Raw genomic sequence first — 14860 nt, 5'->3', positions numbered from 1 at the left:
CTGCCATCTGCTGGACTGATGGAGTATCATTAATTTTTAATGCAAACATTAAACCAAAAAAAAAGACCAGATTTTCATCTACTCGCCTGTTTGTGCTTCATGCTCCACATAACATCCAGAGATCTCTGGGTCCTGCTGGAATGACTTGATGGTTATTTAAGCCCCTTTCCCACTGGGCCTGCGTAGCGTTGCATTGTGCTGCCGTATCTACGCAGGAATGGCTGCGTATGTTGCGCCCAGAGGGAAGCTTGGCCCCACATCTTCTGTGGTTTTGAAGCTTCCCTGCCAGCAAAGTTCAGCGGGATGAATAAATTCTAGCAGTGCAGGTATGTACTGATTAAAAAATCTGAAAGGATTTTTCACCGGACTGGCGTAGGGTAGTGTACATTTGCGGAAGCTTGATGTGCAGTAGTGCAGTGTTGCGTAGACTTGTATAGAGCGCTGCGTCCAGTGCCGAATGTCTGCAAAAAAAATTAAACAGGTTTCATTTTTGCGTCCATTTTGCAGACCCCTAAGCTCAGCATAGTCAGTACGCCACATTACGAAACTCTACGTTGGCCCGTTGTGAAAGGGGCTTTAGTGAGACTCAGATGAGGAGGATGATAAGACACCACATTTACTCCATGTGGTGGGTTTCTCTGAACATCATCAAGTTCCCCTGCTTGAGGACACACCATATTTTACCTGACTGCAGCAGATGGTTACTTCGGAGAAGTGTGTACAAACCTGTTGTCTGCCTGGGTGGTTGCCATCCAGGACCCAAAATGTTTTTGTAGTATGGTAGATGTGGCAACAGCGTGTACTGCCTGACGTCACCTGACCTGACAGAATGTCAGTAGAAGCCCATCTGGGCAGGAACCCAACAGTTCTGGCAGCATTAGCTGCAGAAACGCCACAAGTCACGATGTTACTGGCTTTAAAACCCGCCTGCGTCATGAGACAGAGGTTCAGTGTCCTTTCTGTGACTGATGTTAGAATTCAGCTCACGTTATGATCAAATGTTCTGGCTCCACCCCTTTGTAGTCCATGTAGTGCAGCCCATCGAGTACTAACAGACACCTGACTGAGCTGTCTGCTGGTCCTTGAGGACCAGTTTGAGAAGCACTGATTTCAGGGCTGAAGGTGAAAATGGAGCTTTCTCGATGGAGGTCTAATAATGTTTGGGTTCATGTTGACATCTCTGGCAGGTTCTGGTCCACATGATTCCTGCTTGGCATCAGTGAGTAAATGTGGTCTGCTTTCATGGTACTTAGTTCTTCCTGTTGACAGGGTTCTGTTCCACAACAAGGCTGAAGTGTGGGAGGAAATCGAGGCAAAGATCAACGCTGAAAATGAAGTTCCCATACTGAAAACCTCGAACAAGGTTTGTGTGCGCCATTATTGATGATTCTGAGTGACTCTGAGGATGTGAACACTCACAGCTCCTGTCTTCATCTCACAGGAAATTTCCTCCATCTTGAAGGAACTAAGGAGAGTCCAGAAACAGCTGGAAGGTAAAGACACTTTTCAGCCTTTAGCAGTTAAATCCTTCCGCCAGCAGTGTCAGGGCTTTAGCATGTTTTCATTTTTCATCACTTCACAAAAAAACATCAGGCTTCTTCCACAAAAATAAAAAAAATGAATCTCTGCAATGTGATCTCAGTTATGTGTCTCTAACACTCTTTACACTTCCGAACAACTAGTTGAACTTGAACAACTAGTTGGTCTGTTGGCCAACGTTTGTCTGCTCACGGGTGCTAGATCGCTGTGTGGTTGTTGTTGAATTGTTGTGTGGTTGTTGCTGGACCACTGTGTAATTGTTGCCGGATTGTTGTGTGGTTGTTGTTGGATTGTTGTGTGGTTGTTGGATCCCTGTGTGGTTATTGTCGGATTGTTGTGTGGTTGTTGGTGGATTACTGTGTGGTTGTTGCCGGATTGTTGTGTGGTTGTTGCCGGATTGTTGTGTGGTTGTGGTGGATCGTTGTGTGGTTGTTGGATTGTTGTGTGGTGGTTGTTGGATTGTTGTGGGTGGTTGTTGGATTGTTGTGTGGTTTTTGTCAGATCGCTGTGTGGTTTTTGTTGCCGGATCGCTGTGTGGTTATTGTTGCCAGATCGTTGTGTGGTTATTGTTGCCGGATCGTTGTGTGGTTATTGTTGCCGGATCGTTGTGTGGTTATTGTTGCCGGATCGTTGTGTGGTTGTTGTTGCCGGATCGCTGTGTGGTTGTTGTCGGATTGCTGTGTGGTTGTTGTCAGATCGCTGTGTAATTGTTGCAGGATTGTTGTGTGGTTATTGTTGGATTGTTGGTGGATCCCTGTGTGGTTGTTGTCGGATCGTTGTGTGGTTGTTGTTGCCGGATTGCTGTGTGGTTGTTGTTGCTGGATCGTTGTGTGCTGGTTGTTGGGTCGTTGTGAGGTGGTTGTTGTTGTCGGATCGTTGTGTGGTTGTTGTTGCTGGATCATTGTGTTCTTGTTGCTGCAGTTATCAACACAATTGTGGAACCCGGCGGAGGTCTTCAGGCTGCAGCATCCAGCTCGTTACCTCTCAGCCAAACTCTGGTGTCAACACGGGAGAGGAAAGCCACAGTCAAATCACACAGCCCCCCTCAACATGCAACGCCAACGAAAGCAGCAAGCGATCATCGCGTGGCGCCAATGGGGCCCATTCCACGGCCTGAACAAGCCCATAGCGTTGGACGGCTCCTGTGCATCCACATTGCCTACAGCACGTCTGTGACTCTGTGCCGACGACTTTGACTCTGTGACATGACTTTGACTCTGTGACCGATGACTTTGACTCTGTTACTGGTGACTGACTCTGTGTCACAACTTCGACTCTGTGACCGATGACTTTGACTCTGTACCATTGACTTTGACTCTGTAGCAATGACTTTCGCTCTGTGGCCGATGACTTTCACTCTGTGGCCATTGTCTTTGACTCTGTGACTGATGACTTTGACTCTGTGACCGATGATGTTGACTCATTAAATTGACTCTGTGGCCATTGTCTTTGACTCTGTGACTGATGACTTTGACTCTGTGACCGATGATGTTGACTCATTAAATTGACTCTGTGATCGATGACTTGACTCTGTGACCGATGACTGTGACTCTGTGACTGGTGACTGTGACTCTGTGTCAGACGACTTTGACTCTGTAGCCGATGACTTTGACTCTGTTACTGGTGACTGACTCTGTGTCAGACAACTTTGACTCTGTAGCCGACTGTTACCATTGACTTTGACTCTATGACCGATGACTTTGACTCTGTGACCGATGACTGTGACTCTGTGACAGACGATTTTGACTCTGACAGACGACTTTGACTGTGACAGATGACTTTGACTCTGTGACAGATGACTTTGACTCTGTGACCGACGACTTTGACTCTGTGACCGATGACTTTGACTCTGTTACTGACGACATTCGCTCTGTGACCGATGAATTTGACTCTATTACCATTGACTTTGACTCTGTGGCTGATGACTTTGACTCTGTGGCCGATGACTTTGACTCTGTTACTGGTGACTGACTCGTGTCAGACAACTTTGACTCTGTAGCCGATGACTTTGGCTCTGTGACTGACGACATTCGCTCTGTGACCGATGACTTTGACTCTGTGGCCAATGACTTTGACTCTGTGGCCGATGACTTTGACTCTGTGACAGACGACTTTGACTGTTCCATTGACTTTGACTCTGTGATCGATGGCTTTGACTCTGTGACCGATGACGTTGACTCATTAAATTTGACTCTGTGATCGATGACTTTGACTCTATGACTGACTTTGACTCTGTGGCCGATGACTTTCACTCTGTGGCCGATGACTTTCACTCTGTGGCTGATGACTTTCACTCTGTAACCGACAACTTTGACTCTGTGGCCGACGACTTTGACTCTGTGACAGACGACTTTGACTGTTACCATTGACTTTGACTCTGTGACCGATGACTGTGACTCTGTGACCGATGACTGTGACTCTGTGACCGATGACTGTGACTCTGACTGGTGACTGTGACTCTGTGTCAGATGACTTTGACTCTCTAGCCGATGACTTTGGCTCTGTGACCGATGACTTTGACTCTGTGACCGATGACTTTGTCTCTGTGACCGCGACTTTGACTCTGTGACCGACGACTTTGACTCTGTTACCATTGACTTTGACTCTGTGATCGATGGCTTTGACTCTGTGACCGATGACATTGCCTCATTATTTGACTCTGATCGATGGCTTTGACTCTGTGACCGATGACGTTGACTCATTAAATTTGACTCTGTGACTGATGACTGTGACTCTGTGACTGTGTCTGTGACTCTGTACTGGTGTCTGTGACTCTGATACTGATGACTTTGGCTCTGACTGATGACTTTGATTCTGTGACCGATGACTTTGACTCTGTGACCGACGACATTGACTCTGACCGATGACTTTGACTCTGTTACCATTGACTTTGAATCTGTGATCGATGGCTTTGACTCTGTGACCGATGACATTGACTCATTAAATTTGACTCTGATCGATGGCTTTGACTCTTTCACTGGCTTTGAAATTTGACTCTGACTGGTGACTGTGACTCTGTGACTGGTGTCTGTGACTCTGTAGCTGATGACTTTGGCTCTGTGACTGACTCTTTGACTCTGTGACGACGACTTTGACTCTGTTACCATTGACTTTGACTCTGTGATTGATGGCTTTAACTCTGTGACCGATGACGTTGACTCATTAAATTTGACTCTGACCGATGACTTTGACTCTGTTACTGGTGACTGACTCTGGTCAGACAACTTTGACTCTGTAGCCGATGACTTTGGCTCTGTGGCTGAGGACGTTCGCTCTGTGACCGTGACTTTGACTCTGTTACCATTGACTTTGACTCTGTAGCCAATGACTTTGACTCTGTGGCCGATGACTTTGACTCTGTGGCCGACGACTTTGACTCTGTGACCGACAACTTTGACTCTGTGGCCAGTGACTTTGACTCTGTGACAGACGATTTTGACTGTTACCATTGACTTTGACTCTGTGATCGATGGCTTTGACTCTGTGACCGATGACGTTGACTCATTAAATTTGACTCTGATCGATGACTTTGACTCTGTGGCCGATGGCTTTCACTCTGTGACCGACAACTTTGACTCTGTGGCCAATGACTTTGACTCTGTGACTGATGACTTTGACTCTGACTCTGTTACCATTGACTTTGACTCTGTGACCGATGGCTTTGACTCTGTGACGATGGCTTTGACTCATTAAATTTGACTCTGTGATCGATGACTTTGACTCTATGACTGATGACTTTGACTCTGTGGCCGATGACTTTCACTTTGTGGCTGATGACTTTCACTCTGTGACCGACAACTTGACTGTTACCATTGACTTTAAGTCTGTGATCGATGGCTTTGACTCATTAAATGTGACTCTGTGATTGATGACTTTGACTCTATGACTGATGATTTTGACTCTGTGGCCAATGACTTTCACTATGTGGCTGATGACTTTCACTCTGTGACCGACGACTTCACTCTGTGACCGACAACTTTGACTCTGTGGCCAATGACTTTGACTCTGTGGCCAATGACTTTGACTCTGCGACAGACGACTTTGACTGTTACCATTGACTTTGACTCCGTGATCGATGGCTTTGACTCTGTGACCGATGACGTTGACTCATTAAATTTGACTCTGTGATCGATGACTTTGACTCTGTGATCGATGACTGTGACTTTGTGACTGGTGACTGTGACTCTGTGTCAGACGACTTTGACTCTGCAGCCGATGACTTTGGCTCTGTGACTGACGACTTTCGCTCTGTGACCGATGACTTTGACTCTGTTACCATTGTCTTTGACTCTGTGACTGATGACTTTGACTCTGTGACAGACGACTTTGACTGTTACCATTGACTTTGACTCTGTGATCGATGACATTGACTCATTAAATTTGACTCTGTGATCGATGACTTTGACTCTGTGACCGATGACTTTGACTCTGTGACTGATGACTTTGACTCTGACAGACGACTTTGAACTTCTGTTACCATTGACTTTGACTCTGTCAGAGCGACGACTTTGGCTGTGTGACTGACACTTTCGCTCTGTGACCGATACTTTGACTCTGTGACCGATGACTTGACTCTGTGACTGATTACTTTGACTCTGTGACTGATTACTTGACTCTGTGACCGATGACTTTGACTCTGTGACAGACGACTTTGACTCTGACCAATGACTTGACTCTGTTACCATTGACTTTGACTCTGTGATCGATGGCTTTGACTCTGTGACAGACGACTTTGACTCTGTTACCATTTACTTTGACTCTGTGGCTAATGACTTTGACTCTGTGACCAACGACCTTGACTCTGAACTCATGACTTGACATGAGAGGAGCTGGAGTAGCTTCTTCTTCTGTTACAGGGGTTGTTGTTTCTCCTGCAGACGTTTGTGAACGATGTGAGATTCCGGACCAGACGTACGTCACACTCAAACTCCTCGGACGTTGTCCGCTTGGGGTATGATATCCTTACCTGTGAGCCACTAACGCTTGCTGTGTGTCGGCGATGTGTTTGTGTTTTTCTTAACCCGGATGTCACATTCTCACATCTATGTTGTTGGAGAAGAGCCACACAAAGTACCAGAGGAGGCACTCAAGGTCAGTGCAGCCCACAACCAGTGGTGGCGCTGTAGTCACGGTTATAGTTTAATTACAGTCAACACCAAGGATCAGTGGGTCAGCAAGGCACAGTGTGTAATTAATCGCCCCCTATGGTTTTAGGCATGAGAAGTACACCACCAGCTGCAGATGGGCCGAAAAGCATCAGAGGGGAAGAGGGCGGAGCTAGAGGAGGCGGACCCGAGTGGACAAACCGGAGTGCACTAAAACTCTGACCATGGTAATGCCACAGTATCAGATTACGGCTGCTGGAAAGTACTGCTGTGCTGCTCATAGTGTGTGTGTTTGTGTGTGAGACAGAGGCACCTGTGTGTCGTCCCACGCCGCTGTAACGTCATCCGTCCTGGTGGGGGGAGGAGGATTCCGTTGATCTTGCAGGTAAATGCTTTGATTAGCAGTTAAATCTGGTTAAAGTTGGACTCTTTTTCAGATTGAATTTCACTTCTTTAAAATTTGCTTTAATTGTTAGATTTTCTCACAAACAGTCGCTGCAGATATTTTTGAGTTTGACTTCAATGACCTTTGACCTCTCTGAACAGGTTCTGCTCTCAGACCCAGTGATTGGTTTCGTAATTTTTTTGAACACTTCCCTTTCATGTTGAGTGTTTCCAAATAAATTTTCAAGCATGCTGTTTGCTGTTGTGTGGGAAAGTGGTGCTTATTAACGTTTCTTCTGGGGTCAGACGTGCAGAAAGACCCTCCTGTGGACCCGGACCTGTCTGGGTCTCTGTCCGACCAGCCAAAGACCGGATACCCATCATACCACCGTGAGCCCAGCTACTTTGAGATTCCCACCAAGGACTTCTAGCACCCCAAAACACCAGCCAGTGAGATCCACGAGATTCCCACCAAGGATACAGACATGCCTCCTACTCCGCAGGTCTCCTCCAACTCCGACCCCACCTGTGGTCCAGAGCCACGCCTCTTTCACTATCGAGTTTGATGACTGCATGCCGGGAAAGATCAAGATCAAGGATCATGTAACCAAGTTTACAACACGCCAGCGGAAGCAGCAGGTTCCGACCACCAAGACGGCCACTGCGCCCTCAGACGTGATGTCACCTGAAACCAAGGTAGCTGATTGGCTGGTGCACAGTGATGTCAGTATGATGAGGCGGCGGCCGACGTGTGCAGATGTTTACAGCACAAAGAGTGACCTTGCCGTGAACATCAAGACCCTCAAAGGTCAGATTCTTCTTATGGGATCAATACATCTTCAGACATATGACCTTTTTGGATCAGACATATTGATTAGTATTGATTAATAATTTTATTTGTTGTTGCGTCATGATAAGTCACGCACAGGATGAACCAATCACAAGGCTGCAGCCAGCAATTAAATCAGTCACACACATACACACACATAAGTATTTGATCCACTGTTGATTTTCGGGGTTTTCCTACCTACAAAGAATGTAGAGGTCTGTCATTTTTATCGTAGATTCACTTCAACTGTGAGAGACTGAATCTAAAAACAAACAAAAAAAAAACATTGTATGATTTTTGATTTCCTGTTTTGCATTTTATTGCATGAAATAAGTATTTGATCCAATAGAAAAACAGACCTTAATATTTGGTACAGAAACCTTTGTTTGCAGTTCCAGAGGTCAGATGGTTCCTGTACTTTGCACCAAGTTTGCAGACTGCAGCAGGGATTTTGGTCCACTCCTCCATACAGATCTTCTCTAGATCTTTCAGGTTTGGAGTTTTCAGCTCTCTCCAAAGATTTTCTATTGAGTTCAGGTCTGGAGACTGGCCAGGCCACTCCAGGACCTTGAAATGCTTCTTATGGAGCCCCTCCTTAGTTGCCCTGGCTGTGGTCGGGGTCATTGTCATGCTGGAAGACCCAGCCATGACCCATCTTCAATGCTCTTACTGAGGGAAGGAGGTTGTTTGCCAAAATCTCACCATACATGACCCCATCCATCCTCCCTTCAATACGGAGCAGTCGTCCTGTCCCCTTTGCAGAAGACCACCCCCAGAGTATGATGTTTCCACCCCCATGCTTCACGGTTGGGATGGTTTTCTTGGGGTTGTTCTCATCCTCTAAACATAAGTGGAGTTGATTCCAAAAAGCTCTATTCTGGTCTCATCTGATCACATGACCTTCTCCCATGCCTCCTCTGGATCATTCACTGGTGAACTTCAAACGGGCCTGGACATGTGCTGGCTTGAGCAGGGGGACCTTGCTGGCCTGCAGGATTTTAAACCATGACAGCATCATGTGTTACTAATGTAATCTTTGTGACTGTGGTCCCGGCTCTCTTCAGGTCATTGACCAGGTCCTCCTGTGTAGTTCTGAGCTTTCTCAGAATCATCCTTACACAGTGGTGGGCACAGTTCTGCTAATCCACTAACTGCTAATTATCGAAGCTAACTTTTTTGTTAGCAGATTAGCTTTTCAGCTAACTTAAAAACCATCAGCAGACCAATTAGCTTCCGATAAATTTAGTTCCGATAACTTTTAGACCGCTTACGTTTTTGTTTTTTGTGTTTTTTACATAGTTAGTAACAGCGAAAACCCCTTTTAAACCCTGTTGGCTCCTGTCTGCTATGTATTTTGCAGCAGTGAGGTAGCTGAGAGGAGCTGAGCTCAACTCTACCCCAGCAGACTGCCAGGCTGCTACAAAAAAACAAAAGTCATTACCCTTTACAGCATACAGCAGTCCAACCTTGAGGCCAAAGTCCTGAAAAGGAAAGCAGGATTGACTCATGGTTTAGATTTATAAACCAAATTCATACGGATAGTTTAACTACAATAATGTCAACTCTGTCATTTGTACAAAGTGTAAATATAACACATATCTTTTAATTTGAAAATAATGCACTAATTCTGAAGTTTTAAACATTAACACACACAGATGCCAAACTGCATTATGGGTAAACTGAGCCTGCAGTTACCGATTAGTTGATTCATTTAACCAGCACAAACTTAATGTGTGTGTTGTTTTTTTTTACAATAAATGTATATTTGTAAAATATGTCATTTTTTCATTTGTTGTTTGCTCTATATAAAATGAATAAATTGAATTGAAATTGAGGCTCAGTTTACCAGTAATGAAGTTTGACATCATATCTGTGTGTGTTAATGTTCAAAACTTAAGAATTAGTACATAATTTTAAAATTAAAAGATATGTGTTATATTTTCGCTTTGTAGAAATGACAGACATGACATTAATGTAGTTAAACTGTCCGGATTAATTTGGTTAATAAATCAAACCATAAGTCAAACCTGCATTCATTTTTAGGATTTTGGCCTCACGGCTGAACCAATGTGTCCTGTAAATGGCAATGGCGCTTCCTTACAGCAGTGGGTAGGGCACACAAAGACTGAAGCGCTGACTCGTTGGTTGTGTTGGATTTGTGATCGCCTTTGATTCTAATCAGAAGCGCTGGTGGTGTTTAAACTCAAAACTGGCCTGTCAGTAGCCAAGAGAGTACTGGAGACAATACTGAAAGTTATCAGTTATTGGTTAGCTGTAGCTTCCGCTACATTTTTAGTGGTTTATCGGTTTAGTGTTATGAAAGTTAACTTTTCAGTTAATGGATTAGCGGTTATCGAAGCTAACTTTTTGGTTAGCTGCGCCCACCACTGTTGTTACCCCACAAAGTGAGATCTTGCATGGAATCCCAGACCGAGGGAGATTGACAGTCATCTTGTGTTTCTTCCACTTTCTAATAAATAATCATAACAGTTGTTGTCTTCTACCAAGCTGCTTGCCTGTTGTCCTGTAGTCCATCTCAGCCTTGTGCAGGTCCCTGGTGTCCTCAGACAGCTCTTTGGTCTTGGCTATGGTGGACAGGTTGGAGTGTGATTGATTGAGTGTGTGAACAGGTGTCTTTTATACAGGTAACAAGTTCAAACAGGTGCAATCAATACAGGTAAAGAGTGCAGAATAAGAGGGCTTCTTAAAGAAAAATTAACAGGTCTGTGAGAGACAGAATTCTTACTGGTTGGTAGGTGTTCAAATACTTATTTCATGCAATAAAATGCAAATTAATGATTTAAAAATCATACAATGTGATTTTTTTTTTTTTTTTTTAGATTATGTCTCTCACAGTTGAAGTGTTCTTACGAAAAAATGACAGACCTCAGCATTCTTTGTAGGTGGGAAAACAGACAGTGGATCAAATAAGAATTTGCCTGACTCTGTGTGTGTGTGTGTGTGTGTGTGTGTGTGTGTGTGTGTGTGTGTGTGTGTGTGTGTGTGTGTGTGTGTGTGTGTGTGTGCACGCTCATACATACTCACACACACGCGCAGCAGTGTCTCCATCTCTCAGTGTTTCTGTGTAGGCTCTCAGTTGTCCAGGTGGTTTCCATAGTAGAGAAGCTCGAATCTTCGACTGGACTGGGTTGCTTGACGCGAGGACGTTTCGCTTCAAGATCGCAGAACCTTCCTCCTTGCTGTGGTAGAGAACTCTACCAGAGCAGCCCAGTCCAGTTGAAGATTCAGCTTCTCTACTATCCACCTCTCAGTACTCTCCATATGTCTCTGTACCTTTGTGTCCATTCCTTTGAAGTGGTGCTAGAATCAGCAGTTGTTTCCAGATGACTCCATCAGATCTTCCTGACTTGTGTGAATCTAAAGTCCACATCCTCAGACCTGCTCTGAGCTCCTGGTCTTTCTCACTGTGAGCGTGTTGGTCACTGCAGTGAGTGCTGTCGAACAAAACCAAAGGGTTCAGTGGTTCTTTTTGTCATAATTTACTTGTCTGAGGTTGTTTTAAGGAAACTGTGGAGAACCTCCTGAGGTGACTTTATTACTCAGAACTCTGCTCAGAATGAAGCTGTAGGTGATTAAAGAAGGTTCAGAAGTGGTGTGTTCATACTGGCACCATTTCACTGACTTCTCTCCAGTGTTCAACCATAATTTGGTCCTTGTTGCTAGGAGCCATCATCATGAAGAACGAACCAGAGTGACTCCGAGGACCAGCACTCAAAGGCAGGTGGGAGCGAACCCTGCCACGCCGCCCGCTCAGAGGAGCCCGAGTCAGCCCCAGAGGGGGATCACTCCATCTACTTGCCAGCCACCAGCTGCTCCACAGAAGCTTCTGAACCGCTGCTGTACTCTCCACCGAGACCAGCCCCGCCCTCGCCTGTTGCTCCTGAATGGCCTGTCTGCCAGAGTCCACCTGGGGCTCAGTTACCCCCTGCAGAAACAAGCAAGCAGGGGCCACCAGAGCACATCACCCAGCAAGCTTTCATCATTGAGTTCTTTGATGACAACCCACGTAAGAAGCGTTCACAGTCCTTCACGCACAACCCTGCCCACGCCGACCCCTACTGCACCCTCAAGGCCAAGATAGAGCGACGAAAAGGTGGGGAGAGGCCGGCATCCATGCATGGCCACATCCCTCCGACTCAGCAGGTGATAGTCCCTCTGAAGGGTCAGGGCCACAGTGGTCACCAAAGGTCCAGCTCCCTGAAGAGGGAGAAGACGGAGGGGGAGGCTGGCTCCTCTTCTTGTTCACCCTCAGGTATCATCATCAAGCCCTTCGGCAGTGTTGGGAAGAAGTCAAAACTTGCCCAAGAGTTTGCTGCAGAATTCCTGAAGGATCAGTGTCTGTCAGACTCGTCCCCAGTGAGGAACAAATCATCTCCTCCACCAATGTCTGCACCACCAGTGATGGTGTCACCTCCTCAAGCACAAATCTCCTCCTACAAAGAACCTTCAGCACCCTCTTCGCGCTCCTCCCCTTCCTCCCCTATGCAGCTTCCAGCAATCTCAAAGTCCCCCAAAGTCATCCCCACATCAGTATTGACAACTTCTCATGGAACCTGTGGTGGTCCCATGCACTCCTCTGGACCCCAGACTGTCGTCCTGCCTTTGGCCGTATGTGGAGGAGACCCCAAAGGTTCCCAGAGGATGCCAAGGAACGAGGAGGACGACAGTCTGAGTGATGCTGGAACCTACACCATTGACACAGAGTTCCAAGACAAAGAGGTGGAGGAGGCACGGAACATGATTGACCAGGTGACTGACTGATTAGAAGGCTTCAGATGATGCTGTGACTGAATGAAAGCTCTGGTCCTTGTCTGTTCGCACGGCCTTCTTCTTCATGCCTGACTTGTGCTGTGACAGGTGTTTGGTGTTCTGGACTCTCTGGAGTACAGCGGTGTGAACGCCGCCGTTTATCGGCCTGTCATCAACCAGGATGAAAAAGCCCATGATGAAAGCTCCGTGGAGCCGCCACACGCCCTCATCCCGACTGTTGTTGGGCCTCCAACGGACCCCGTCCAGGTAAAAATCACCACACTCCTTCACTGCCACAGAGTAGCAGACCCACGGCTGAAAATGACAGACGCCGGGGTCGTATTCTGCCAAATTAAATCACCTTTTACATTTTCATGCGTTTGATATTTCATGTTCAACATCTTCAAAGTCCCACAGTTCCGAGTGTCTTCACAGATGTTCTGCTGATTTAAGCAGAATTCTTGTTTAAAAGACAGCATTTTATAAATAATAATTAATAGTAATAAGTGAATGCAGTGTTTTTGTTTTACCTCTGAAAACTTGTAGAATGACGTTTGCCCTCATAAAAATTTTTTATTTTATTACCCGAGGTCATCAAATATGGCCTTCGGGTGTTGCAAAGACTGTGTGTCTGTCTGTCTGTACAGACGCTAACTTCCACTCTTGTCAAAAGCTCATGTACGTGCACACGCACGCCCTCCTGCAGACGCCATTAAAACGTAAATTAAATATTGTTTATGACTGATTGAGTTTATTCTGCAACATCAGTGTAAGCGTACAAAGGTGAATGTGTCAAAGAAACACTTATAACACAATAAAACATAAATGATTATTTACATTGTGGTCTTTGTGAAATTATCACCTGACAGAATAGAGGGGCTTGAATGAACATGTACCAACTGTACATAAAACAGTAGGATCTGAATAATTAATGTAAATAACAATACATGTATAATGAATTGATTTATATGTATAGATATCAATGATATTCTTTGCACTGGGATACCAATTAAACAACTGCAAATTATAAAGAAGACGATACTCAGCATTGCATTGCATTTTTCATATGTTAAAGGTTCCTTGTAAATGTATTACTTTATTCTGATAAATACATTTTAAGGACATTTGTGACTGTCGTAGAAACCTGATCTAGTTTAAATGTATAAATGTCATCATCTGTTTCCCAGAATTCTCCTGTTCCTTATTTTGAAACTTTTTTCAGTTTTGGTTCTTTACCATTTGGTCTTGTGTTTAGGTTCCTGGGTCGGTTCTGGAAGGACCAAAGTGGGTCTCCCGTTGGGCCAGTTTAGCAGACAGCTATGTGGATCCTGGTTCTACTCCTCCTCAAGGAGAGTTTCTCAAAGGTTATTCAGAAGTTCATAGTTTGGAACAGAACACTTTTTTCAAAAATTGTCATTGTTTTATAGTGCATCCAGAAAGTATTCTCAGTGCCTCACTTTTTCCACATTTTATGTTACTGCCTTATTCCAAAATGGGGTAAATTCATTTTTTCACCACACCCCATAATGACAACATGAAATGTTTTATTTTTGTTAATTTTTTGCAAATTTATTAAAACAAAACAAAAACAAAACTAAGAAATCACATGTACGTAAGTATTCACAGCTTTTGTTGATGCATGATTGGCAGCATCTCCAGCCTCAAGTCTTCTTGAATATGATGCCACAAGCTTGGTGCACCTATCTTTGGACAGTTTGGTCCATTCCTCTTTGCAGTACCTCTCAAGCTCCATCAGGTTGGATGGGGAGCGTCGGTGCACAGACATTTTCAGATCTCTCCAGAGATGTTCAGTCAGATTCAGGTCTGGGCTCTGGCTGGGCCACTCAAGGACATTCACAGAGTTGTCCTGAAGCCACTCCTTTGATATCTTGGCTGTGTGCTTAGGGTCATTGTCCTGCTGAAAGATGAACCGTCACCCCAGTCTGAGGTCAAGAGCACTCTGGAACAGGTTTTCATGCAGCAATGTACAGAGACATCCTGGTCTCTGTACATTGCTACATTCATCTATCCCTCAAACCTGACTAGTCTCTCTGATACATGAACATTTTAAGAGTTTTTAAGGGTAAGCAGAAGTTCTTGACTCGCTCAGAGAGACAATGCATTCCCAGCAGATATTGAATGACCTCGTATTGCAGAATGTCTTTTCGGTGAATAATGTAGGAATAACACGACTTTAGTGTCCTTTATTACAGTATCGTAATTCTAACCCTAG

General features: G+C 45.1%; 1 protein-coding gene across 1 annotated transcript in view; it reads left to right on the top strand.

Annotated features, from left to right (window-relative positions):
- The window catches only part of LOC117502816, a 58516-nt gene that overhangs the window by 30559 nt on the left and 13097 nt on the right, over window positions 1-14860 (top strand). Inside the window, 12 exon segments of the mRNA XM_034161923.1 lie at window positions 1270-1363; window positions 1442-1493; window positions 2461-2711; window positions 3200-3268; window positions 3886-3952; window positions 4008-4084; window positions 4969-5139; window positions 7335-7836; window positions 11382-11442; window positions 11559-12627; window positions 12736-12894; window positions 13883-13991. Of these exon segments, the coding sequence (XP_034017814.1) occupies window positions 1270-1363; window positions 1442-1493; window positions 2461-2711; window positions 3200-3268; window positions 3886-3952; window positions 4008-4084; window positions 4969-5139; window positions 7335-7836; window positions 11382-11442; window positions 11559-12627; window positions 12736-12894; window positions 13883-13991 (2681 nt within the window).

This window comes from Thalassophryne amazonica, chromosome 21 (genome assembly GCF_902500255.1).
Source record: "Thalassophryne amazonica chromosome 21, fThaAma1.1, whole genome shotgun sequence".
Classification (NCBI taxonomy): Eukaryota; Metazoa; Chordata; class Actinopteri; order Batrachoidiformes; family Batrachoididae; genus Thalassophryne; species Thalassophryne amazonica.
Note: the sequence above shows the minus strand (reverse complement) of the source record. Positions and strands in the feature narration are given on the sequence as shown.